The sequence below is a fragment of the Eretmochelys imbricata genome, chromosome 15 (genome assembly GCF_965152235.1).
Source record: "Eretmochelys imbricata isolate rEreImb1 chromosome 15, rEreImb1.hap1, whole genome shotgun sequence".
In the NCBI taxonomy this organism is placed as follows: Eukaryota; Metazoa; Chordata; order Testudines; family Cheloniidae; genus Eretmochelys; species Eretmochelys imbricata.
This window is the reverse complement of record NC_135586.1, coordinates 2620609-2643069: the sequence shown is the minus strand read 5'-3', so window position 1 is coordinate 2643069 and position 22461 is coordinate 2620609. Positions and strand designations below refer to the sequence as shown.

The following is a 22461-nucleotide window of genomic DNA, read 5'->3' as shown; positions in this document are numbered from 1 at the left end:
AATGTCCCTGCAATGGTGACTGTCAGAGCATTTTCTAGAATTTATTGACATTGATCGTACTACAGAAGCTGGTGTGACAAATGTGCTTCTTAAAAAGCTGGAAGATATAAGAATTGCGATAGCTGACATGAGAGATCAGGGCTATGATAATGGTGCCAACCTGAAAGGAAAGAACAGAGCAGCGCAGACACGGATCTGAGAGTTAAACCCTCGAGCTTTTTTTGTCCCATGCAGGTTCTCATTCATTGAACTTGGTGGTCAGTGATGCAGCATCAGCTTCTGGTGAGGCTGCTGAATTTTTTAATGTAATTCAAAGCATCTATGTATTTTTCTCTGCATCAACTCATCGATGGCAAATTTTGAAGCAATATCTGGGAACATCCTCTCTGACACTGAAACCACTGAGTCCCACATGATGGGAAAGTCGAGTAGAGGCAATAAAGCCTATCAAACACCAAATTGGGAAGCTAGATGATGCCATAGTTGCCAAAATAGAGGGTAATGCTATGACAGGAACTGTTCGTGGGAGAACAGTGGCAGAGGGAAATGGAATCACCAGAAACATACATAACTTCACATTTCTGTGTGGCTTAGTGTTGTGGTATGACATACTGTTTGAAATAAATGTAGTAAGCAAGAGACTCCAAGGTGTTGACCTTGATATATCTGGAGCAATGGAAAAACTGGACAAAGCAAAGTCATACCTACAGTCTTACCGGTCAGATGAGGGATTTCAAAATGTTCTGAAGAGTGCACAGAAGTTGGCAGGGGAACTTCACACTGAAGCGATTTTCCCACCCATTCAAGAATACAAGAGTCACCGAAGAAGAAGACATTTTGATTACAAGGCATGGGATAATCCCATAAAAGACCCCAAACAACAATTCAAAATTGAACTTTTTAACCAGGTGCTAGATTGTGCAATACAGTCAGTTGAAGAACATTTCATGCGGCTCAAGGAACACAGCAGTATATTTGGGATGTTGTATGATATTCCCAAACTCCTCACGATACCTGAAGAAGATCTACACCAGCAATGCAGGGCACTAGAGACAGTGTTGATGACACATGATGACATGCGTGATATTGATACGAGTGATTTAGGTGATGAACCGAGAGCCCTTTCAAGATACATTTCAGCAGGATCAACTCCAAAGGCTATTCTGGAATATATGTGCACAAATAAGATGACCACCCTCTTTCCAAATGCTTTTGTTGCTCTGCGCATAAGTCTAACTCTTCCTGTAACAGTTGCCAGTGGAGAATGCAGCTTCTCCAAGCTGAAGTTAATAAAAACACATCTACGCTCCACAATGACACAGGAGAGGCTGGTCGGCCTTGCAACCATCTCAACAGAGCATGAGCTGGTCCAGACTGTGGACCTTCTGGAAGCAGTTCAAATCTTTGCAACCAAGAAGGCATGGAAAGCACCACTTTGATTATTCAAACAGATAAGCTGTAGCTCACGAAAGCTCATGCTCAAATAAATTGGTTAGTCTCTAAGGTGCCACAAGTACTCCTTTTCTTTTTTCAAACAGATAAAAATGCCAGTGTTTACTAGGCAGACAAGAAAAGTTACATTTGCTGTTCAGGTGTTTGAAAGTTAAGTGTTACTTAAAATTTTTGAACAAGGCATTTTAAGTTGTTAGTTCTCCTTTATTGGGGTAGGTAGCAGAGCAGCACCATGAGAGGAGTAGAACAGGAAGAAGGCAGAATGGAGACCTTTCAAAGTTTGGCCCAAGCAAGGGGGCATGAGGACGTCATTTGAGCTCCCCGCCTCAGGTTCCAAAATGTTGTGGGCGGGCCCTGTGCCCCTGTGAACTTTATGCCCGCCATCTCTTCCTAAAAGCATGGATCCTGCACTACGCTCCAGTCTTGTCATTGGTGTTATGAACATGTAACCCTTCTGCCCGTCAGAGTTGGCAGCAACAAGGGCCGGGTTCAATATCTAGGGGATCCATTCCAATAACACAATGCAAACTGGCTCGAGCCCCCACCCAGTGACCTGGGACAAATATATACCACCCCCGCTGGGCGCCTCCAAGAGGCAATACTTCCCCTCTCGCAAGCACATAGTCTGAGTGTAGCAAAAGCCTTTAAATAACAGAGAGAAACAATGTGGCATTATGTTGGGGAAACACCACCAACAGGATTCATAACACAACCCATGAGCAAAAACCCACCCCAAGCAAATTGGGACATGCCCTTTTCCCTTTGGTTCTTGAGTCCAGCAACCCCAAATCACCCAAAGTCCCAAAAGTCCAATGCCCCAAAAGTCTTTGTCCCTGGTCAGGGCAGCCCCAGAGTTCGAAAGTTTATCTGCAGAGCTTTACCTCCCAACCTGGGTGGAAATGGGACGGGGGTAAGAGGCACCTTACATGATCTGAAGCTGACCACCCCATAGCTCCATAGCTGTGCTCCGCTCTGCCAGCCGCCCCACGAACTCCTTCGCTCAGCTGTGCTCCGCTCTGCCAGCCGCCCCACGAACTCCTTTGCTCAGCTGCGCTCCGCTCTGCCAGCCGCCCCACGAACTCCTTCGCTCAGCTCCATGGCCCACAAGCAGCTCCTGCCATCCACAAACTGCTCCGCGTCGAACTGCTTCACCAGCCGGTCCGCAAGGCACTCCAGCCGTCCCGCAAACTGCTCCACAATATATCTTCAGGCTCCCCCACTACTTAACACAACACTCAGTGATTTCAGCTCTTAGGTGAATTCAGCTTGTAGTAGGGGAGCCCCAGTGCTGGTGCACTGTCAGCCCAAAATGAGCTCAGCAGCCTATAACTAGACTTCTAATGAAATCAAAATTAGCTCTGATATTCCACAGTGGAGAGAGGAGGAAGTGCAATTAGCATGTAAGGCCCTCAGCAAGGGGCCCATGCCACCAAGTATTAATACTTGTCCCCAGCCTCTCTCCAGTCACACAGTTTTGGAACCCATGACCCTTGCCTAGCGAGTGCTACTTAGTTGATGGTGAATCCCTCCATCATAACAAAAGGCCAAGTACAGTTCCAAGCACAGTTCCCATAATCAGGGTAATAACAATTTATTCTTCCTGCCCCAATAACAGAGACACTGGGGATCCCACAGCAGCCAAAGTGACCATTTGGGCAGCTATGGTCTCATTCTAGGCGTGGTGGGTGTGCCTATGCAAATGAGATCGGCCGCTGAAGTTCTTTTCCACAACTTGCCACACCTCACCACCAGATGTCAGGGTGGAGCTCATCCTGACACTGCTTACAAACTCAACACGGCTAATCCTGCAGTATTTCATGAGCTGTGACTCCGAACAGGAATCTATGGTGCTTTCCCTCCTGTGTGCCATGGAAAAAAACAATTCAAGATTGATGTTAGCATTCACAGAACAGCTACGCACAGCGAACCGTCACTACTGGGCTCGGGAAACAAGCACTGGGTGGTGGGATCAGATCGTAATGCACGTCTGGGACGACGAGCAGTGGCTGCAGAACTCTCCTCTGCGCAAAGCCACTTCCTTGAACTGTGTGCGGAGCTCGCTACCCCTTTCCCCACCCATGGCACAAGGAAACCAAAATGAGAGTTGCCCCAACAGTGGAAAAATAAGTGGTGATCACTGTGTGGAAGGTGGCAACTCCAGACTGCTACTGGTCAGTTGCGAATCAGTTTGGAGTTGGGGAAGTCCACCGTGGGGCTTGCATTCCTGCAAGTGTGCAGGGCCATTAATCGCCTCCTGCTATGAAGGACTGTGACTCTTGGAAATATGTGTGAAAGAGGATGGCTTTGCAGCAATGGAATTCCCTAACTGAATCAGGGCAATAGATGGCATGCATATCCCAATTTTGACCCCAGGCCGTCTTGTGACAGAGTACATCAACAGAAAGGGGTACTTCTCTTTGGTGTTACAGGTGCTTGCGGATCACCGGGGTCATTTCACTGACATCAATGCAGGGTAGTCAGGGAAGGTGCATGACGCACGCATCTTCAGGAACACTGGCCTGTACAAAAGGCTACGTACATGGACTTTCTTTCCAGAGCAAAAGATTCCAATGGGGGATGTTGAAATGCCCATAATGATCCTGGGAGACCCATAGCCTACCCCTTACTCCCATGGCTCATGACACCTTACACCGGAAACCTGGACAGCAGCAAGGAGCACTTCAACAATAGTCTAAGCAGGTGCAGAATGCCCACAGAATGTGTGTTCGGCAGATTAAAGGTTCACTGCCTCTTTCGCAGGTTACACCTCTCATGTTCATAGCAGCCTGCTGTGCTCTGCATTACATTTGTGAAGCCAAGAGCGAAAAGTTTCCCCAGGGGTGGAGCATGGAGGTGGATTGCGTGGTGGCTGATTTTGAGCAGCCAAACACTAGGGCTATCAGAGGGGCTAAGTGAGGTGGAGGGTGGGAGGGGACTATTTAAGTCAGGGAGGCTTTGAAACAGCATTTTGACAATCATAGAATCATAGAATATCAGGGTTGGAAGGGACCTCAGGAGGTCATCTAGTCCATCCCCCTGCTCAAAGCAGGACCAATCCCCAATTAAATCATCCTAGCCAGGGCTTTGTCAAGCCTGACCTTAAAAACTTCTAAGGAAGGAGATTCTACCACCTCCCTAGGTAACGCATTCCAGTGTTTCACCACCCTCCTAGTGAAAAAGTTTTTCCTAATATCCAACCTAAACCTCCCCCACTGCAACTTGAGACCATTACTCCTTGTCCTGTCCTCTTCCACCACTGAGAATACTCTAGAACCATCCTCTCTGGAACCACCTCTCAGGTAGTTGAAAGCAGCTATCAAATCCCCCCTCATTCTTCTCTTCTGCAGACTAAACAATCCCAGTTCCCTCAGCCTCTCCTCATAAGTCATGTGTTCCAGATCCCTAATCATTTTTGTTGCCCTTCGCTGGACTCTCTCCAATTTTTCCACATCCTTCTTGTAGTGTGGGGCCCAAAACTGGATGAGGCCTCCAGATGAGGCCTCACCAATGTCGAATAGAGGGGGACGATGACGTCCCTTGATCTGCTCGCTATGCCCCTACTTATACATCCCAAAATGCCATTGGCCTTCTTGGCAACAAGGGCACACTGCTGACTCATATCCAGCTTCTCGTCCACTGTCACCCCTAGGTCCTTTTCCGCAGAACTGCTGCCTAGCCATTCGGTCCCTAGTCTGTAGCTGTGCATTGGGTTCTTCCGTCCTAAGTGCAGGACCCTGCACTTATCCTTATTGAACCTCATCAGATTTCTTTTGGCCCAATCCTCCAATTTGTCTAGGTCCCTCTGTATCCTATCCCTGCCCTCCAGCATATCTACCACTCCTCCCAGTTTAGTATCATCCGCAATGAGCCCCAGTAATGAGTCTTTCTGTAATGAATTGAGCCAGGTAGTCTGCCACTGTGTTTGACTTTCTGTTGCCACTACCCAGGGTAGGTCACCAATAAAGAATCACAGTTTTTGTAAGACTCGATTTTTATTAAACAAATGTCCCTGGGGTGGAGTGCAAGAGGCTGGGGATGTGAGAGGAATGTGTATGGGGAGTTTGGGGAGGGCAAGGAAAGCAGTTCTGTATGGGTTTCAAGCAGGGGGCTGGGGGGTGGGGTTGAACATGCATATGTTCCCCCTGCAGCGCAGTCAGTATCTCTGTTTGGTCCTCCATGAGCTTTATTATCTGCTCCTGACCCTGTCTCCTCTCCTGGCCCTGTCTCCTCTCCTGGCTATCCATTTGTAGTTTATTGTCTCTCTCCATGCTCTGTGCTCACTATCAGCCTAATCTGACGATTGCAGAAATTCCCAAAACATGTCCTCCTTACTGCTCCTCGTTCACCTCCTTATCTGAGGGAGGTACTCCATCAGTGTGTAGGAGCTGGCCCTCAAGGGAACATCTGCAGAAGTAAAAGAAACAACACACAGAGTCAGTATTGTGTGTTCACTCAGTATTGAATCATAAAAGTTACACACACCTCTTTCTCACTTTCCTTTGGCCAGCACAGCCAGAGCACTAAACATGGTGAGTTCAGCCTGGGGCAAGGGGTGCAAGATGAGACAGGATCAGGGTGGTTTCAGAAGGGGATCAGTACACACACCTGGGGACACTATTCTGAATACTGGCACCATTTTCCAGAGGCGGGGAAAGTTGAAATCACACTACTGAGGATAAGGAAAGCTGCTTGCCCATGTCCTGCTTTGGTTCCTGTACAAGTGATTCACAATTGGCATGGCAAAGTTTCCTACAATGGGGGAAGAATCATAGAATCATAGAATATCAGGGTTGGAAGGGACCCCTGAAGGTCATCTAGTCCAACCCCCTGCTCGAAGCAGGACCAATTCCCAGTTAAATCATCCCAGCCAGGGCTTTGTCAAGCCTGACCTTAAAAACTTCCAAGGAAGGAGATTCCACCACCTCCCTAGGCAACGCATTCCAGTGTTTCACCACCCTCTTAGTGAAAAAGTTTTTCCTAATATCCAATCTAAACCTCCCCAGAAACAGCAGGTACCTTTGGCAGAGGATTGCAGAGCCCCCACTGCATAACTGCACCGGGGAATATGAAGGAGATGCAAATAGTACCTAGTGTTAATTTCAATCTCTTCTCCCAGGTGCACCATGTAACAAAAAAAAAACAAAAAAAAAAAGAGAACACCTCTACCTCATGTAAATCATGCACTATCAAAGAAAAATGAGTATTTACTGGAGCTCCCTCTCCAGCTTCAGGCACACCAGAGCTGGACTGCTGGGACTGGCTAGACCTCTCCGGAGTCAAAAAGAGGTCCTGGCTCGCTGTGCCACCGGACGAGCCAGCTGCCTGTTGCACGTCCTCCTCCAACTGGACCTCCTCGTCCACCACTTCATCCTCGGGGTTGACTCCACTGGCTGCTGTCTCCAGTCTCCCTGAAGTATCTGTGGAGCCCTTGGCGGTGCAGGTGGGGTCGCCGCCAAGGGTGGTTACAGCTCCTTGTAGAAGCTGCATGTTTTCGGTGCCATACCAGAGAGACAGTTGTCCTCCCTTGCCTCCTGGTACACCTGCCTCAGCTCCTTTATCTTGGCACAGCCCAGCTGCGTCCCGGTCATGCCCCTTCTCATCCATGCCATGAGCAGTCTGCTTGTAGGCGTCAAAGATCCTAGGGCAGGATCAGCTGCTACTGCACAGCCTCCTCTCCCCACAGACACAGCAACTCTGGTGTACTCCAGGCAGGAGTGCGTTTGCTGTGGAAAGCCGGCATGGTCAGCTGGGAAGATGCAATGTCCAGGCCCAGCAACCATGAAGAGGAATTTCAAAAATTCCCCGAGCTTTTAAGGGGAAGGAGCACATGCCTGTGTACCTGGCTGAAGGGCAGCAGAGTAGAAACTGCCGACCAGAGCGGTCATGATGGGCATGTTGGGACACTGCCTGGAGGTCACTTAGGGTGACATCACCAAGCACACTAACACTGCATCTCTCTAACGTTGTCACAGAAAGCTCTGTGCTTCTCGTCGAGGCGGTTTTATTACACTGGCGCAGCAGGGGAGTTACACGGGCAGGAGGGGCATTGCAGTGCACGCACTTTCACTGGTTTGTCGACGAAAGCTGCCTCTTGTCAACAGAGCTGTGTAGTGTAGACAAGGCCAGAGCTATGAATGGTGCCTGGCTGCCTGAGCCTGAAGGGCCATTGAAAGAAAAAACGACTGGCAGAGGCCTTGAGAAGACAATGGAAAAGCCAGTCACCAGGACACTGACACCTACTAATCCACAACCCAGAGGGGGACGCATTTCCCCACCTCTCCGCCGGGAAGCTGAGCAAAGACCCCAGCTCGAGAACGAAGGCCTGGGAAGGCATGAGGTAGGGGGATAAGAGATGGCTGCTGGAGGAAGGTGGGGACTCTCTTACCTGGGAACTGACAGATCAGACCGAGAGAGACACAGAGCTTGACCAATGGGGTTCACTGCAGCTGTGCGCTAACCGGAATGGGCTGTGCTGTGCTAATCCAAGGCCTGCCTAGGCTGGGTTCCAGCTGACTAATAAACCCGCCTGTTGGGACAGCACTGTCCTTGCAAACGTTTGGTGAGGTGCATTCATCCCTGCAGAGTGGACAAGTCTCTCTCTCAGCTGGACTTGCTGAACAGAGCTCCTGGTGTGCTGAGCCCCAGAGATTCAGTCAAAGGAGGCAGTGAGGTCGCGTGGCCTACCCAGGAGGATGAGCGAGCCCCTTTGGGGTCTGGCATGGCGAGAGGTTCCTCCTAGAGACCGTTCCAAAGCTGGGGCTGTGGCATGGATCCTGTGGATGCCTGGTGAGAGGGCCAGTGGTGGTGGGTTTTTGGATAGAAAGGGAGTCAGTGTTGTGAGTTTCATTCTTAAGGGGGAAAGGTCTCTTTAAAAAAGAAGGATTTGCAGCTTTTCCTAGAAATGGTGAGACTCCAGATTTGCCTGATCTCCAGAAGTTTATTCCATAGCTGGATCCCCTCAACCGCCAGTGCTGTGTCCCCAGCTCTCCTACCATAGAAGATCAGGGTTGGAAGGGACCTCAGGAGCTCATCTAGTCCAACCCCTGCTCCTCTGCTAGAAAAGTACCACTTTAAAAAAGAAAGCTGAGTGTCCCCATCACCTGGCTCTGGGAGCTGCGGATTTCCAGAAAAAAAACCCAATATCATGAGACACCTGGTGATAAAATAATGAGATCTGGCAACTTCATGAGTCAGTCCCACTAAAGTCAAGGGGCTCCCCAGAGTTGCAGGGATATTCCCACACATGGATTATTGCAGGATCATGCCCTATATTTCACAGACTCATAGATTCCAAAGCCAGAAGGCACCACTGTGCTCATCTAGTTTGACCTTGCATATGACACAGGCCATAGAACTTCTCCACAATAATTCCTCTTTGAACTAGAGCAGATCTTTTAGAAAAACCTCAGTCTTTATTTAACAATTGCCCGTAATGGAGTCTCCACCACAACCCTTGTGTTAAAAATTCACACCTTAGTTGCATTGTACATTAACATTAAACAGCTTTGAAATAACATTAGGATGAAAACAAGCCAACTTCCACACATACAAGAAAGACTCATGGGTCAGAGTTAAGGGGAATGAGTTATAATGAAATCAACTGTCAAAAATCTGTACAAATTCTGAGTTTGATTGTGCAACACGGAAAACATGGCAGCTTCGGTTTAGTAAGTGAGCTGGTCCATCGGCAGCCTTACATTGCCTTGTCAGGTGAGTTCCTCACTGACTACAATTCACCTCCTAACTGAGGCCAATTGTCCCAATGCTGCTTATTTTCTCCTTTTGTGGAATTTTGAAACTCACTGAAAAGACGAATCCTGAGAGAGATAAAGTCCCTTCTTATCTCTGATCAGTGCAGAGGGAAGTTGTGTGAAAGAAAGCAACTGTCAAGAATATATGAACAAATCTAACCCCTTGGGTTAGATCTCAGCCAGCGAGTCCCACGAGGTTAATGGAGCTATGCTGACTTTATAGGAGCTTTCTCTGGCTGCTGCTGTGTATTCCCTGACCAGGCTGGGGTTAGAGCCGTGGTTCTCAACCAGGGGTCTGGGGTCCCCTGGGAGGCCGTGAGCTCGTTTCAGGGGGTCCTCCAAGCATGGCCAGTGCTAGACTTGCTGTGGCTCAGGGCAGACAGCCAAAGCCCCGCTGCATGGGGCTTAAAACCTGGGGCCCTGAGCCCTGCCACCCGGGGCTGAAGCCAAACCTGAGCAACTGTGGGCTGTCAGGGCAGAGCAGTGACTCCCCAGTGTGTCTCAGGGCCTTGCCCTACCTGATTTTCCAGGGATTGTCTTAATTAGGAATGGGGGACCACTGGCTAACCGCCAAAACGTTCTTCCTCCTTGCAACCCCTCACTCCCCCTATGAAGCCATGTCCATTTCTAGATCCAAACTTTTGTATCCAGTCCTGATCCCAGCCAGGTCCAGCTACCATGCAGAAAGCAGTTCCTCTGGGATTCCTGTTCGAGTCTGCAGGCCCGAGGGTTTGGGGAAGCACTTGCCCTGGAACCTGTTGAGCGCTGGCCCAAGTGAATGAGATGCTCCTTTGGCACCCTTCCCCATGCAGGCCTTTGCCCTTTCTTCTGTGCTGCCCCCGCCCACCCCAATATGCCCTGGACCCACGGTTTCTGCTCAGATGCCTCTGGTCACTTCTCCTTAGAATGGAACCCTAGAGCCATAGGGCTAGAAGGGCCCGCAAGGGTCGTCTAGTCTAACCCCTGCCAAGATGCAGGAGTGTTTGGGTCTAAACCATCCCAGACAGACGGCTCCAGCCTCCTTTTGAAAATCTCCAGGGAAGGAGCTTCCACAACCTCCCTAGGTGTCTGTTCCATTGTCAGTTAGGGAGTTTTTCCTGAGATTTAATCTAAATCTGCTCTGCTGTAGTTTGAATCCATTGCCTCTTGTCCTGCCCTCTGTGGCAAGAGAGGACAACTTTTCTCCATCTTTTTTATGGCAGCTTTTTCAGTACCTGAAGTCCGCTGTCATGTCCCCCCTTAATCTCCTCTTTTCCAAACTGAACATACCCAGTTCCCTCTGCCTTTGCTCGTAAGGCTGCATTCCATCCCTTTGATCATCTTTGTCACTCACCTCTGGATCTTTTCCAGTTTCTCCACATCCTGTCCAGGGCCGGCGAGTTATATGGGCCCGTGGTGCCTATGTTCCAGGAATATTCAGGGCCCGGAAGCCCGGCTCCACCAATGTTTGGGGTCGGGTGTCTCCCCCGGCCCCGCCTGCCGCCCCTGCATGCCTCCCCCAGAGCATCTCCCAGCCCCACCTGCCACCCCCGGGCGATTTAAAAGGGCTCAAGGGGCCTCTAGCCCCCCCCGCCACCACTGGCAGCCAGCGGGGCTAAGGCAGCTTCCTGCCCGCCCTCACTCCGTGCCACTCCTGGAAGCGGGCAGCACATCCCTGCAGCCCTGGGGGTATGTGTCTCTGCACGCTGCCCCTGCCCTGAGCGCTGACTCTGCAGCTCCCATGGGCTGGGAACTGCGGCGAATGGGAGCTGCAGGGGCGGTGCCTGCGGGCAGCGGTGTGCAGAGACCCCCGGCCCACCCGCCTAGAAACCGCTGCCAGAGGGGTGTGCGGGTCACTTTCAGGAGCCGCCTGAGGTAAGCGCTGCACCCCTCACCCTCTCCTGCACGCCAACCCCCTGCCCCAAGCCAGAGCCTGCACCCCACACCCAAACTCCCTCCCAGATCCCGTACCCCTCACCCCCTCCTGCACCCCAACCCCAGCCCAGAGCCCACACCCAGCACCCAAACTCCCTCCCAGAGCCCACACCCCTCCCGCACCCAAACTCCACCCCAGAGCCTTAGGCAGGCAGGTGTGTGTTGGGGGGGGGAGGTGTACGCGGGACTTGGGCCCATTCTGGGCACCACCAGAAATTAGACAAACCTGCCTCCCCTGATCCTGTCTATACAGCGGTGACCAAAATTGGACGCTGTGCTCCTGCTGAGGCCTACCCAGTGTCCAGCAGAGTGGTGCTATCACCTCCCATGACTTGCAGGCTGCGCCTCTGGTCATGCAGCCTCACGTTGCATTTGCTTTTTTTGCAGCAGCATCACACTGCTGACTCACGTTGCGGGTGGGATCCACCACAACTCCCAGATCCTTCCCAGCAGTGCTGCTGCCAAACCAGTTATCCCCCATTCGGTATCTGTGCGTTTGGTTTCTCTTCCCTAAGCGTAGCACCTTCCATTTGTCCTTGGTGAATTTCATTGTGTTATCTGTAGCCCAGTTCTCCAATTTATCAAGATCACTTTGAATTTTAGTTCCACGTGATCCCGACGTCAGTGAGCGAGACTCCAAAGAAACCTGCCAGTTAGCTCCAGCCTTTGGCTCGCCCAAGGTTCCCCACAGTCAGCCCTGCTGGATTGCCAGCTCCTGGGGGCATGGACTGTGCATTCCCAGGGCTCTGTTGGCAGTAGCCGGCGTAGTGATCCTTGGCAGCACGGCATGGAGGCCCAAGTGGGAAGGCAGCGTTGCTGTCTCTGGCGGGCCGGGCACCAGAGGATGTGAAGAGCCACACAGAGCCATCGGGGGGGGGGGGGGGAGAAGGAGGGGAAGGGGATTTGGGGGATGGGAAGTGGGGAAAGGGAGCCTTTGCTTGCCTGGCTGTGCTTTCCCTGGGGCCATGCCAGGGCAGTGGAAGTTGTCCTGATGCAATGCATTGCCTCTTATGGGGCCCAGCAGACCGTCCGTCCCTAAAGGACCAGGGCACAGGTCAGCCTAATCCTGATGCTCCCTTGGGAGTGGAGTGCTACCCCACGCCCCGGTCAGGCCTTCCGATGAAGGGAAGCAGCAGGTATGATGGAAGCCCTCTCCCCCCAACCAAGGCAGAGCGTCCGGCTGCCTGTGCCATGCTCTGTTATACCTGCCTCCAACCAGAGCCGCCCACTGTACCTAGCTGCAAACAGCGCTCGCCCTGGTGACCCTGGAGGGCTGCAGAGGCCTGTGGGAGGTGCTCGGACACCGCTAATCTGCCTGCTTGTTTGGTTTCCCTCCCCAGGTCTGGCACCAGCGACCCCTACTGCATCGTCAAAGTCGACAACGAGGTGGTAGCCAGGTGAGTGTGCCATGCTGGGGGCCCTGGGGATGGGACAGGACAGCACAGTCAAGGAGGGGCGTTTGCACTGCCAGGGTGACGTGGCTCAGTGTGATACAGGCTGATGTACAGAGCAAAGCGCTGGTCTCCGCTCACTCGGCTGTCTCTGCAGGCGTTGATCTACTGGCGTGTCTGCAAGACGTGGCTCTAAGGCCTGCACCGTCTGGAGCTGTCAGTCGTATCAGCACATACGTGCTTGCACCCAGCAAACTTAGGTCATAGGCTGAGTCTAGTCCCATCCGCATGGCAAACAGCTGCCAAGTTAGGAGGCCTGGAACTCGCCCCCCACCCTGCTGAGAAGGGCCCAGCCCTTGCTCATGGCTTTAGTGTATTTGGGGACAGAGTTAAAGCCCATTGTATCCCATCTCCACCAGGGGATGGAGCCATACTGGAGCCTGGCCACTTGCCCACAGCATGGTTACCTTGGCAGTGCGGATGGGGTCTCTGGCTGGCTGCACTGGGGGCGGATGTGCTGTTCGTAGGGCTCACACCCCTGCCCCACCTGTTGCAGGAGGCAGCCTTTAAACTGTAGCCTTAACATGCTGGCGTCAGCCCCGCACTGGCGTCAGCCAGCCAATGCCTGGGGTCACGTGACCTAGCAGGAATAACAGAACCATGGCCCTTAACCACTGGGCCCTTAATCCCAGGCATTGGCCCGAAGGGGCTGGGATCTCCAGACACAGAGACTTGAGAATCTCATTCCCGCCAAGGAGCTTATCAAGGGCTGAGCAAAGCTACCTGGCCCACCCTGCATTAGGGGAGGGAGCTGCGAGCTCAGCTGTTTGGCTCAGCACTGAGTGGGTCACGTCAGCTGGGTCTCCTGCGTTGTGCCCTGAGAAGGGGTGAGTAAGATACTGTCCTGCAGCTCTGGGGATCGGCTGTGATCCAGCCCTGGAGGGGGAAACGACAGAACCCCAGGGCCAGGGAAGGAAGGGTCACCTTCTGGATAAGGCCCAGGGCTGGGACTCAGCAGTTCTGGGTTCTAACCCCCTCTCTGTCGCTGACACACTGGGCAAGTCACTTAGGGCAGATTTTCAAAAGTGGCCACATATTTCAGTGCTCGATTTTCGGTGCCCAATTTGTAGCACCTGGATCCTGCTTTTCAGAGGTGCTGGGCCAAACAGCTGCCTCTGGAAAGCTGGGGCCGGCAGTACCTCCAGCAGTCCGGCCCTGAGTGTGTTAGATCGGGCAGCCAAAAACTAGCTGCAACTTCTGAAAATGTGGGTCTGTGTTGCTCTGTGCCTCAGTTTCCCCATCTGTGGAATGGGGATGATGACACTGCCTGCCACCTGTGCAAGGGGCTTTGAGATTCTGGGATGGGAGGTGCTGGAGCATGAACCGTGGGGGAGCTCTATAAGTTCAGCAGGTGCCTTTCTCCCCAGCCATGTCTGGTCAGGCCAGAGAGGACCCCATGAGGGATGATGCGCCCAGCGTCACATTGCACAGAGGAATCAACTCCAGGCCCAAACTGTCTCTCCTTGTGCCCCCCCCCCCCATGCCCAACTCTGCCTGTCCTAGGCTGGCTTCCGAGAGCACGCTCTCACGCTGCCCTGTTCACCATGATGACTCCTATCTCTGTGCTCCCCTACCCCATACTGCGCCTGCCGGGGGGAGAACCCTTTCTGCTCTCCCACTTGCTGGCTCCAGGAGCCCACAGGGTGGGAAGGGTGATGGGGCTGCAGCCACAGGGCCGCCAGCTGCCTGCCCTGCCATGGAACTCCTGTGCGGGCCCGGTGGGGGTGGCAATGCTGTGCCATTGCGTGAGGCCATCGGGTGGTCCCCCCACCGGCACGGGCGTGGTGCTCGAACCAGCCCTGGTTATAGCTGCATTTGGTGGCTTCCAGCTGCACACAGCCCCCTGCTTGCTCTCTGGACAGAGGAGACTCTCCCCTGTGATTCCCTGGGGGGGGCAGCATCCTGCAGGCTGGGCTCGCTCCCTTCTGCCCCGCCGGTTCTCCACCTTGCCCCCGTGGTTGCCGTGGTGCTCCAAGTCCTCCGGCAGCGCAGAGAAGCTGCTCGGGAGCTGGCCAGTGATGAAGTGGTTACTATGGAGAAGTCCATAAATTATTCCCCCTTCTGGAGAGGTGGCAGCGTCTCCCCCTTTCCAGCCAGCTGGCCGAGTGCTCGCTGGAGGGGAGGGAGGGAGTATCTGGCCAGAGCTGGGGGAGTGGGCGCAGGGGAGCAACACAGGGTCAGGGGCCTGGGTCCTCCCAGCCTCATCCATGGTCCTCACATACGGCCCAGCACATCTCCTTCCCTCCCTCCCTCCCTCTCTTCTCTTCCACTCTCTGTCTCTCTCTCTCTCTCCTTCTTCTTAATCATCCCCTGCCCCTGCCCCTGCCCGTCCCCCAGCTTTCATTTCCTGAGCAGCCCCAGATCTGGCCCAGGCTCATCGCCAGCCCTGCTGCCACTGCACCGTTCTCCCCACTGGGAAGCCACCCTTTGTCCTGCTCATAACTCCAGGGGAGAATGGAAACAACCTCCTGCTCCTTGGAAGCGCCACATCCCGGCCAGGGAGGGGCCCCGCCACAGCACTGGGACTGGTGTCTGCGGGTAAAGCTTGGTCCAGGAATGTCTTTCGGTGGGTGGGGTGCATGCAAAGTCTGGATCCAACCTTTATGGGCTTTTGGAACTGGGAGTTTGTTCCCAGCCCAGCACCAAGGCTGCGTCCTCATTCCATCCAGGGACATCCATGCATTTCCAGGCAGCTAGCTCCTCTCTTTGACTGGAAAGGACAATTTTACAGCCTTCAGCTCAGCTCCGTGTGATGAGATTGGGGACTGGGATTTCCATGGGTGTGGGGCTCACCCACTGGAGGCCAGCACAACATCTCCCCTCCGCAAGGTCCAGCAGTTGGTTTCCCCTGAATCTTTGATCCCAAGGCTGCAGAATCTCCAGCAGGAGGTCACTGAGCAAGGGAAGCCAACTCCCCTAATCAGCAGGGAGCTAGATGTCTTCATCTCCTCCTGCGCTCAAGGCCTGAGAGCCCAGATCCTGCAGCAGGAAGAAGTGGGAGGAAAAGCAGATGTACTGGGGTAGCAGATGGGGTCTGTCCCCGAGATGGCCACTGCTGCACCTCAGCTCCAAACCCCCACTGCTATACCCAGTCCCAGTTAAAGAGGTTTATTCTTTTACGAAAAAGGTTAAACCAACAACTAGAATGCAGTCTTAAGTCAGTTCCTGGCCCCAGAGGCAATGTATGGGGACGACACATGGAGTCAAGTGCCCCCCAGATTTCTGCCAGGGTGTGCCAGCCGGGCCCCCTCCCTGTGTGGCAGCTCCTGGAGCTGGTGAGCTGCAAGTTGTGGCCACAGGGAGAGGCAGGAGCAAACAACTGAGAGCTGAGGGTAAGGAGAGGTGCCCTGGGGGTCAGGGGGTGTGTGACTCAAGGTGTTGGGGGAGGTGTGGACCTTCAAATTGTGCCCACCCCACTATCAGCAGGTACCAGTTGTCTGCCTGGCTCCAGGCGCAGTTCCACCCCTCCCCGGGTCTCTGACATTCCAGCTCCTAGCAGCTTCCTCCCCTCCGCCCATGGCGCTCCACCCTTGGAGCAGCAGCCTGAGCCCCCTCGCTCCAGGGATTCACTGCAGGAGTTAGCTCCCCTCTTGCGTGTCCTTTGCTGCCCAGGGCCCAGCTTGTCTCAGTGCTCCCTCTCAGCTCCCTACTAGCTGCCCTTTGTAGACCCAGGGGCAGCCCAGCCCTCTTTAATTAGCTCAGTCTCTCCACAGAGACCCGCTCCTCTGCAACAGGGTCCCACAGCCTGGGGGGATCCCTCTTGAAGCTCCCACATGCAACGTAGCTGAAATGCTTGAGCACAATGTTTCCTTTGGCTCGCTGAGAGGCTTTGGAGCTGCTTGTTCTGAATCTGAATCCCCAAGCCCTGGGAAATGAGATGGGGAGCTGGGAAGTCATGAGCTCTAGCCCCAGCTCAGTCGCCCACTTGCTGTGTGTCCTTGGGCAAGTTGGTTAATCTCTCTGGGCTAAATTAATTCCTGGCTGTGTTTTCATTAACCGCAGCAGATGGGTTTGGCCCTCTGGGCCTCACTTTCCCCATCTGTAAAATGGGGATAATGATGCTTCCCTGCTACATGGGGGGCTCAGGAGGGCTGATGGCTCATGTCTGCATGGCACCTTCATGCTGTAAATTGCTCTGGAGGTGCTGAACTCTGTTCTCTTTCTCTTCCTTTCAGTGGGGTGTGAGCCAACGGCAGCACCCACCTCGCTGCCTCCCCTTCCCTCCACATGGGACCCACAGTAGTGGTGAGGGCACTGAAGCCAGCCAGTGCTGAGGTTTCCTTGGGTGTCAGGAAACAGCTTTCCCCAGCTCACGCTCCCCCCACCCCCTGCGCTGGAATGAAGCAGCAGTAAACGCTAGCCCCAGGTCTGGAAGTCCCAAGGGGGGGTGCCACATGCCATGTGTGCCTTGGGCCAGCAGCCTGCTGTAGAGAAGGAGGTCCTGAGATATACCCCGCAGGGAGCATGCAGTGGGACTGGCAGAACAGGGAGCTGGAGTTTGCTTGAGCCGTGCCTTACCAGCTCTGTGGGTTGGATCTCGGGCAAATGTGGCAGGGTTGTGATGCTGCATGGGCTGGGCAGCCTTTGGGTAGGTGTGCCAGGCTATTTGTGTGTGCCTGGTGCTGTACATGTTGGCAGTATCTGTGCTCGCGCCCTGGCATTTGTGTGGCTGTGTGTGTTGGGGGGGTTGTTTGCTGCTGGGGATGTGTGTCGGCAGTAGCTGAGTGACTGACTGCTGGTGACGTTTACATCCCTTTGGCTATGTGTGCGTTGGCTGTAGTTCTTTGTATCAGTGTGTCAGTGGACGCTGCATGCCTCTGGCAGGGGTCGTGTGTGCCTCTGAGCGTTTGGTGGGGTCAGCGTGCATGGTACATGCTCTTGATTCTTGGAGCTGTGAGGTCCAGATCTCTGACAGCCTGGGGTGATCTCTCAATCCCTGAGCAGGGCCTGATCCTCTGCCTCTCCTTCCAAAGCCCTTGGGATAAAGCAGCTAGAGTAAATCTGCCCCCGTGGCCACCCCCAGGGGTAGGGACTGAGCCTGTAGTTCTCACAGTGATGGCTGGGTCCACCAGCTGTGATCCCTCTCACAGCCCCTCTCCACTGCTCCGTGACCTACGATGCTGGCTCGGCCTAATTGCCTCTCGCAGGGGGATGGTCCTGGCCACTGGCACTGACTTCACCCGCCCCTGCGCTCTGCTTGCAGGACTGCTACCGTGTGGAAGAACCTGAATCCCTTCTGGGGGGAGGAATACACCCTGCACCTGCCCAGGGGCTTCCACAGTCTTGCCTTCTACGTGCTGGATGAGGACACCATTGGGTAAGACGGTGCTGGAGGGGGCATAGGGGACTGCTTCTGGGCCTGGAGAGGACCCCGGGTCTGTCTGGGGCTCAGAACACGAATGAAGTGCAGTGGGTCTTACTGAGCCAGGCTCTGCTTGGAACGATGGAGCTGCCCCTGGGCTCTGGTGCCACGCTCTGGCACACCCTTTCCCTGGGGCTGGCCCCTGACTCAGCAGCAAACAGGCAGCAGGATTATTAGAGTATTTACTTTCCCTTATTTCCTCGCAAACCCCCTCACCCCCCACCCGAGGGCTCCTCCACAGTCTGGGCCTCTGAGCTTGGGGCTGACTTGGCCATTGGCTTGCCTCAGGGATGGGTGTGGGAGAAGCCCATCAGTGAACAGCCATGGAGGAGGAATTCTTTGCTTCCCAGGGCTGTTTTTTCCAAGACCTTGTGGACAAGGCACAGGACGGACCTCAGGAGATGTACGCTCTCTGATGCTCCAGTGAGGGGCTCCCTACTGTAACTACTGCCAGAGACAGACGTTAGACAGTTGGTTTCCTTGGTGGAGCTGTGCAGAGCAAAGCACGAAGGGAATGAATCCCTCCCTGAACAGCTGGGTGGTGCGAGGAAGCCCGCTGAGGTGGATTGGCCCCTGGGTAATCTGCTCCTTGGCTGTGCAGGGCAGTTAATTCCAGGCATTCTTTGCCCAGACCTGGCTCTCTTTCCTTGCAGGCACGATGATGTCATTGGCAAAATATCGCTCAGTAGAGAAGGGATTTCGTCTTCCCCACGAGGTAGGTGCTGGGGCTGTGGAGGGAGCACTGGGGCTGCAGCAGGGTCTTCTGAAGACAGTGACTGGGTCACAGGTGACATGCAGGCAGCAGGCACCAAACAGGCAACTTATGGGCCATTCCGCAAGGCCTGGGTTTGCCAACTCTCTAATTTCGGAAAACCAAAGACCCTCACGCCGCTGCCTGTCCCGCCCCGTCCCGAGGCCCCACCCCTGCTCACCCCATCCCCCCACCTCCATCGCTTGCTCAGCTCACCCTCGCTCACTTGCTGATTTGCACCAGGCTGGGGCAGGGATTGGGGTGCGGGAGGTGGTGAGGGCTCTGGCTGGGGGCCCACCTGGGGTGGGGCCAGGGATGAGGGGTTTGGGGTGCAGGAGGGGGCACCAGGCTGGGACCAGGGAGGGGGTGCAGGGTGCAGGCTCTGGGAGGGAGTTTGTCGTGACCCCCCCCCCCATCCCCTCTCCTTCGTCCACCCCAGTCTGGCCACTGGCTGGTGCCTCCACGCCCAACTGCTGCCCGACTCTGCTAGGACCTGTTCCCAGGGAGAGCAGCCCAACTTTAGCCCCATGCTTCTGCGCAGCCCATTCATCCCGGGGGGAGGCTGCAGCCCACAGCCGCTTACCTACTGGCCGCATGGTCCTGAGACAGGTCCCGTGAAGTGGGCTACTGGGCCCGGGGCAGGTGGTGGCGGCTTGCCCTGGCCCCCTCCCCTGCCACCGGCTGCATCCAGCCCCTGGGAAGCTGGGCTGGTTCCTCTTTCCACTTCCGCCGGCTGGGGAGCAGCAGGCCGGGTAGGGAGGGGGCTAAAGGCACTTCCTAAAGGCCACAACGCCCGCTCCACAGGGAGCCCAGGGTTAACCCTGCCAGCCTCAGCCTGCAACTGGGTGCTTTCCCAGCCCCTCCATGGGGATCTGCCCGCTGTCCGCCAGGGCTCACACCGGCCCCAAGCTCCACAAAGAGAGCTGCTGCAGGCCCCATCCTCACCCCCCCGCCACCAACCGGACTTTTAACGGCCTGGTCGGTGGTGCAGACCGGAGTCGCCAGGGTCCCTTTTCGACTGGGTGTTCCGGTTGAAAACCGGACGCCTGGCAACCCTAGCGAGGCCTGGCTCAGAATCCTAGCCTCCCCCAGCGAGCAGGGCCCTGGCATGTTGCCAGCCTAGCTCGTTTGTTACTAGATTTAGTGACCTTTTGGTTTCCCTAGCGAGAAAATAAGTGTCAAAGTGAGCAGTGACAAATCTAGTGACTTTCACTGCCAATTACAGTGACGTTCAGAGGAAGAAGTCACCAATATGCATAGTCACAAAATCATTCACAAGCAGCTCGATAGCGTTAATAAAATCCATTCCATGCTCTCCTTACTACATTCTGTTGCACACCTAGTCAATGTCATTATATCTCAATGGAGCAGCTCCTTGGAAGGAATCGCATTCCAGGGCTTCTTGGGCTGAGATCACTGTAATCTGCAGGTGAGGAAAAGAAGTTTGTGGAGGCTAGTTAAATACTTTGCTAAAGCGAGGCGCACTTTGGAGAGAGCACCAGGCCCAGGGCTTGTTTTTACCCAATGTTCTTTCTCGCTGCTACGGAGTAGGTAGCACAGCCTGGGATGCAGGGAAAGATGGCTAACAAAGTGGGTGGGTTAGCCAGCGAGGAGAGCCGCATGGATGGAGGGTGGCTTGGGAAGAGACAGGGCTCCAATGGGGCAGGGGAGCATTGTGCCTCCAGGGATGCAGCCCTTACTACAGGATCAAAGGCAGAGCTAGCTTGATTTCAGTTCCCCTTTACTCCTCCCCCTGGCTTGGCCTGGGGTTAGCTGCCCAGCTGTTCTCAGAAATCAAACCCTGGAAACAGGGGGAAGGGGTCCAGCTGGCGGACTTCTGGTTTTTAAATCTACTTTCTTGACTCCCTGCAGCGCTGAGCTCAGGTCAGGCGAATCCCCTCTTCCCCCTGGCTCTGGGCTCTCCCTTTCACTAACCTGTCAGCTCAAATCCAGGCTGGCAAGAAAGGGAGGCTCAGCTGAAAGTAGCCAACCCCAACCAACCTGGGCTGCCATGTACAGAGTGCCCTTCCCAAAGAGCAGAGGGCTGCAGTTTCCTGGTATACTGGTGTAGTTGCTTCTGGTGTGCAGCAGAATGTGGAAGAGCTTGGCATGGGTTTTATTAACACTAGTGAGCTGCTTGTGAATGACTTTGGGACTATACTCACCCGGGTGTGTGTGTATAGATAGATAGATAGATATCGATATATAAAATTCTCTGTTGAATTCTCTGGAAATTTTGTTTGGTGACATTTTTGACTCCTTTTGAGAGCTTAAACAGCTGCATCTAGCAACTTTTCAGGGTTTGTCTGGTAACTTCCTGCGTTGTGGAGTTAGCAACACCCCCGCCCCCCCACTCTCCCCAGCAGCACAGCGTGGCAGGGTATTGGCAGATGGAGAGGGCAGGTCATCTGGCAGCATTGTTCCTGTGTTGCTGACTCTCAGGATGATGTTGTGATTCTCCGGCTATTTGGCATCCAAGCCCCAGGTCTTGGGGTCATGTGGTTACGAAAGAATCTCAGCTTGCCTTTTCAAAAGAAAAATGGTTTTCTAGCCTTTAGATGGTGACAGCTTTCAGAGGGGTAGCCGTGTTAGTCTGTATCAGCAAAAATAACGAGGAGTCCTCGTGGCACCTTAGAGACTAACACATTTATTTGGGCATAAGATTTTGTGGGTTAGAACTCACTTCATCAGATGCATGGAGTGAAAATACAGGAGCAGGTATAAATACATGAAAGGATGGGGGTTGCTTTTCCAAGTGTGAGGTCAGTCTAACGAGATAAATCAATTAACAACAGGATACCAAGGGAAGAAAAATAACTTTTGAAGTGGTAAGAGAAAGTGGCCCATTACAGACAATTAACAAGAAGGTGTGAGTAACAGTAGGGGGAAATTAGTATTGGGGAAATTAAGTTTAGGTTTTGTAATGACCCGACCACTCCCAGTTTCTATTCAGGCCTAATCTGATGGTGTCCAGTTTGCAAATTAATTCCAGTTCTTCAGCTTCATATTGGAGTCTGTTTTTGAAGTTTTTTTGTTGAAGAATTGCCACTTTTAGGTCTGTTATTGAGTGATCAGAGAGATTGAAGTGTTCTCCTACTGGATTTTGAATGTTACGATTTCTGATGTCAGATTTGTGTCCATTTATTCTTTTACGTAGAGACTGTCCGGTTTGGCCGATGTACATGGCAGAGGGGCATTGCTGGCACATGATGGCATATATCACATTGGTAGATGTACTGGTAAATGAGCCCTTGGTGGTGTGGCTGATGTGGTTAGGTCCTATGATTGTGTCCCTTGAATAGATATGTGGACAGAGTTGGCACCGGGGTTTGTAGCACAGTTTGGTTCCTGGGCTGGTGTTTTTGTTGTGTGCTGTGTGGTTCCTGGTGAGTATTTGCTTCAGGTTGGGGGCCATCTGTAAGTGAGGACTGGCCTGTCTCCCAAGGTCTGTCAGTGAGGGATCGTCCTTCAGGATAGGTTGAAGATCCTTGATAATGTGCTGGAGAGGTTTTAGTTGGGGGCTGTAGGTGACGTTAGACTGACCTCACACTTGGTAAGCAACCCCCATCCTTTCATGTATTTATACCTGCTCCTGTATTTTCACTCCATGCATCTGATGAAGTAGGTTCTAACCCACAAAAGCTTATGCTCAAATAAATTTGTTAGTCTCTAAGGTGCCACAAGGACTCCTCGTTATTTTTTCTAGCCTTTGATGCTTTGAGGAAAAGATGGCAAATGCCACCCAAGGGTACCGAAAGGCGAGGAAAGAGAACCCCTGTC

General features: G+C 53.5%; 1 protein-coding gene across 1 annotated transcript in view; it reads left to right on the top strand.

Moving 5' to 3' along the window:
- Nucleotides 1-22461, top strand: part of RASAL1 (RAS protein activator like 1) — a 103643-nt gene that overhangs the window by 6717 nt on the left and 74465 nt on the right. The window contains exons 2-4 of the mRNA XM_077834933.1: nt 12458-12514; nt 17772-17885; nt 18584-18645. Of these exons, the coding sequence (XP_077691059.1) occupies nt 12458-12514; nt 17772-17885; nt 18584-18645 (233 nt within the window). The remainder of the gene's footprint in view (nt 1-12457; nt 12515-17771; nt 17886-18583; nt 18646-22461) is intronic.